This window comes from Tachysurus vachellii, chromosome 25 (assembly GCF_030014155.1).
Source record: "Tachysurus vachellii isolate PV-2020 chromosome 25, HZAU_Pvac_v1, whole genome shotgun sequence".
Taxonomy (NCBI): Eukaryota; Metazoa; Chordata; class Actinopteri; order Siluriformes; family Bagridae; genus Tachysurus; species Tachysurus vachellii.
Window position 1 is genome coordinate 3,830,001 of NC_083484.1, and position 5,000 is coordinate 3,835,000.

The following is a 5,000-nucleotide window of genomic DNA, read 5'->3' on the forward strand; positions in this document are numbered from 1 at the left end:
AGAAGAAGAAGATGGAGAAAGAGAAGAAGGAGAAGAAGAAGATGGAGAAAGAGAAGAAGAACAAAAAAAAGCAGCAGCAGCAGCAGCAGAAGCTGAAGACCTCACACTTACACTCGTCTCTGAACCTGGGCTCTGCGTTGGGTCCCACTCTGCCAAACGTCTTAATAATCTCCATGTGTAAGGAATGTTGGTCCTGATACACCGGATCTTCAAGAAAGGAAGCCAGCTGCATTTTCACTCTTTCCAGTAACTAATAAAAAAAACCAAAACAAAACCATGATGGCTGACACGAGGCAGTTTAAAGGCACCCACACAAACCGCTACAATACTGAGCTGAAAACGGTACCTCTCTTTGTGTTACAGTCTCCATAATAGTGCCGAATGCAGGGATAGTGGAAATCCTCACAGAGCTGGAAGCATAAAAAAGACCATCAGGACGCATTCAAAACAAAAAACAACCCCTTTCCCAAAAAAAAAACAACACAACCGTCCATCAGCCCAACACAAGCACTGATGGATCATGTGGTAAGCAAGATAATGGATAATGTCAGACGATCATGCCAACGGCAATACGGGAACATACTACTACTGTGAGAAAGATATAGATATATATAAATAAATAATAATAATGAAGAATTATAAAAAAAAAAATAATAATAAAAAAAAAAAATGAAGAGAAAGAAGAGACAGGATTATTGGTGTTATGATATCTCACGGCTGAGTTGAACTCACAATTCGGGACCACTGCACAAGGTAATTAGGGCCGGGGCTACCCGCTTGTCAATTAAGGCTTCATTCATGCCTCGAAGGATCAGCTGCAAACCGGGCAGATGCAAAAGAGAGACCGGGATATCAACATACACGCGCACACACACACACACACACACACACACACGCACGCACACGCACACACACGGCCCAGGACCTAGCAGGGTGAGGACTTGGAGACAGAGATAACAGAAGGGAAAGCTACGGCTTCGGACCCGAGGACAGAGGGGCAAGCCTGCCACGAGCCACACGGACGGATGGACGGACGGACTGACAGATGTCTAGAGCATGCTGCTGCTTCAAGCGAGTGGCGGTTAATGAGGATTGTGTAGGTGAAAGTGTTAGTAAAACACGTGAGTCACACTTGAACAAAAAAAAATAAATAAAAAGATCCTTCAAGCCTGGGTTGTATCAGGAAAGCTCAAAAGAAAGCTCAGACAGAGCAAATTTAACCCGAAATAAATATATTATTAAAGTCGTATGTCTTGTTTTTGCATTCTCAGTCCAATCTGATCTCCAGTCTAACCTGAAGCACGTGCACGATTAACACAGACAAGACTAAGTTCGGTCTATCAGTGTAAAAGGAAAATTTGGAAAAAAAATTGCATCTTTAATTTGTGTATTTCTCAGAAACGAGGCTGCAAGAGACGAATGTGTGAAAATACCTTTCTGTAATAAAAATATTAAACCAGTCCCTAATTAAAAAAAAAAAAATGTGTCTTAAAAGCATCCAGTTAGATTTATATCTAACTGGATTAATAATTGGATTAATATATCCAGTTATATCTAACTGGATTAATGGATTAATAATTATAAGAATAATATCTTATAATAAGAAATATAACACACATCTGCCTGTGTAAAAGAAAACCTTCAAGTAAAAGAAATTTGCCCCAATTCCTAGAACTAATGTACAGAGAAGTTTTTAGAATTTATGTACTTGTTTGATTTATTTCAATTTCTATATATATATATATATATATATATATATATATATATATATATATATATATATATAAATAATATGTGTATACGTGTATATATATATATATATATATATATATATATATATATATATATATATATATATATATATATATATATATATATATATACATACATACATACATACATATATACACACGTATATATATATATATATATATAGTATATATATATATATATATATATATCTCAATTTATTTTGAATACCAAAATTCATTCTTGTTAATTTTTTTTACTACTAAAACCAGAAACATGTAAGTGTTCTTGTCTGTGCGAAATTGTAGCTTATACAGAATATTTTAGGCCAAACGATGAGAAGGATTTAAAGCTTCCCGGGAAAACCGAGGCAGAGGGAGGTGTGTGAGTGACGGAGGCAGGAGGAGACTTACATTTCAGGATCACTGGAGAGAGTGATAAGAGCCGGAACAACTCTCTGAGCTACTAGGGTTTCATTCACCCCCTTCACCAACAGCTGATTGGTCAGATCAGGGGTGATGTCACACAGGACGCATGGAAGGAGTGAGCAGAGAGTCATGGAACACCACGAGAGAGCGAGAGAGAGCGAGAGAGAGAGAGAGAGAGAGAGAGAGAGAGAGAGAGAGAGAGAGAGAGGAAGATAGGAGGAAAACAAAAAAGAGAGCAGAAGAAGAAAGAGACAAAAAGAAAAACACTGGTAAAAAAAATAACCGCAGCGCTGACACACACACACACACACACACAATGTAATCATAACACAAAAGAAGTACATAGAAGGAGCTGACCACAGACTAATGAGAAACAGAGAAAAAAAAAAGGTTCAAATCAAAAGAGATGTAAGAAGCCACGCCCTCGGCATTACATCACAACGACAACCAGGACAGAGCTGATTTACGCTTCACTTTAACTATCATGATTATTCCACAGGGAAAATGAGGGGAATGAAATGAGAACTTCTGCTATAACCATTCAGAATGATATCAGCAAGCGTGCAACAGAGCGTGCACACACACACACACACACACACACACGCACAAAGATGCTTTATGCTTTAAGCTACGGCAGAGTCGTAAACTGCTGGACATTCAGTGAAGCGGCGTGTACAAAAAGCACAATGCAAGACACGGCGCTAGAGAGACGGGGATCAGCAAGACATCATTTAGTCATCATCATCATCATCATCATCATCATGACTTTAAACATTTAAACAATGCATGGAAGGTTAAAAATGAGTCGTCGGTTAATTACCGATAGTAATTTAGAGCTTCAAATTGTTTTCTCTGATTCCTTAAAAAAGAAAAAAAAAAGAAAAAGTCTGACCTCAAACATGCGTGCGGCGGTGCAGCGAACGAGTGCGGATGTGTGAACCACGCCGTACCACAGTACGGTCAGCAGCAGCTCGTGGTAGGCCGGGTTTGCCCTGAATGCACAGACAATACAGAAAGAATCAGAAAGATTGTCACATTTCTAGTCAACACTCCTACGTTCCTCTCCGTCCTTTCTGACCTTTCTACAGTAAGGACACTGACCTACTGATATGAATCAAACTGAACCCCTGGTGTCCAGTTGGACAGATTTCTCACCTCCCATCACTCCTTTCTCTAGCAGTGTGTCAGTTCTCTGATTCCAATCCCAAAGACATAAAGTACATAAATACCCCACGTCATACTTAAACAACTCGTACGTACAGTAAGACTCCAAGACATCTTTTCTTGACTGAGTAATTTGTTATATATTAGTTAATAACAATGACCCAAGTGTTACTGTATTCTTGTCTAGGAATTAACCATCACCCGGAACGCTCCTGCGTCACGATTCACAGCTCGCAACAAGCCTTTTCTTTATTTTATTTTAACTCCAGCTTCCAGACTACATTCTAGGAAACGTCAGTTTTGAGAAGCGCTGCTACCAGCGTGGGATCAATCGCAGCCCAAGTTTTCAAAAAGTTTCATTCAATCCTGTGTGATAGAGCGAAGACTGCTGGAAAACGTCTCTGACGCATTCACGTCAATGTAAACTAGATTATTCTTATTATTAAGAAAGAAGTTAAATCTAGTTAGTCAGATTGGATACAATGCAGCAGAGAGCCGCCAATTTATAACGCTTTAAACCACAACGGCTTGGACTCCGTCCTCTTAAATAAAGGTTTCTTTGAGAAAACACGTACGCCAAGTTACATTTAAATGATTTAAACGTATTGTTGTGAATGACTTCAATTTAATTCTAAACGCATTGTCTTCCTTTTGCCTTGACAATGCTGTCATGGTTTTAAAGCACAAATTGAGCTTGAAATCAAAGCAAAAGGATGAAGAGACTGTATTCATAAATAAATATTATTTGGCTCTTTATTTTATGGCTTGGTACGAGATATGAACCTCCGATCGTGGGGACGGACACGAGCGGCAAATCATAAGCTTCGAATTTGATCCGTGAGGAAAATTTTGTAGAATGAGAATTTTTCGGAATGAGTCTCCGGTACCAGTGATAAAGCTGTCAGCGTATCCGACATGGAAGCGTGTTCAGGGTGGAAGGCTTTGTGGTTTCTCTGTAACCTGACGAGCTGCCTGTTTTCGTCTTGTTATTCTCAAGAGTAAAAGAGAAGCGAGAGAGAACGGAAGCCTGCTTGATTCACAGGAATATCGGATGTATCTATAAACGTCTAACGAGTATAACGTGTCGTTCTTTATTTGATTAAAAAAAAACTGCCGCACTAGAAGTGGAATAAGACACTTCCCGTGATCCACTTTTAGGTGATCGTCGTGATGAAGTCACAGACGTCCCTCAACTACAAAATAAACGGTGCATGTTTATAAAAACAGCAACAACGAAGAAAAAAAAAAACAACGACGATATCTTATTCCAAGAAAAGTTGAACGAGGAAAAAATAAAAAATAATCGCATTTAACCAGATAAGAAAGCTAATGTTGACGTAACAGAGCGTGATGTTTACGACTGGCGTATGTTTTCCTACCCGAGTTCTACGAAGGAAGCTTTTAGACTGTCGAGAGGGGCATGAGAAAGAGACAGAGTAGTCATAACGTCCTCTAGGAAGCCCACCAACAGCTTTCGGTCTTCATCCTGGTCCAAAAAAGAAAATTAGAGTAAATTTTGCTTATATGATTCGGTGTGTCTGCAATGGAATGATAGAAATTATACAAAAATGGCAAGCAAATGGGGTTAATATTGACTGAAATAGGTTTATTTATTGGTGCAGTCAAATAACCAATAAATAGGGAATCTAGGAGAATTAT

The 5,000-nt window shown here is 38.8% G+C and overlaps 1 protein-coding gene across 6 annotated transcripts in view; it reads right to left on the bottom strand.

Moving 5' to 3' along the window:
* Positions 1-5,000, bottom strand: part of relch (RAB11 binding and LisH domain, coiled-coil and HEAT repeat containing) — a 49,504-nt gene that overhangs the window by 6,182 nt on the left and 38,322 nt on the right. For 3 of the 6 annotated variants that reach the window (XM_060861299.1, XM_060861300.1, XM_060861296.1), the window contains exons 21-25: positions 4,721-4,827; positions 3,070-3,169; positions 2,163-2,245; positions 347-410; positions 112-250 (exon numbers count right to left, since the gene is read on the bottom strand). In XM_060861299.1, the coding sequence (XP_060717282.1) occupies positions 112-250; positions 347-410; positions 2,163-2,245; positions 3,070-3,169; positions 4,721-4,827 (493 nt within the window). Of the gene's footprint in view, positions 1-111; positions 251-346; positions 411-732; positions 816-2,162; positions 2,246-3,069; positions 3,170-4,720; positions 4,828-5,000 lie in introns of those variants that run through there. The other 3 variants (XM_060861301.1, XM_060861298.1, XR_009647787.1) reach the window with 2 other exon arrangements.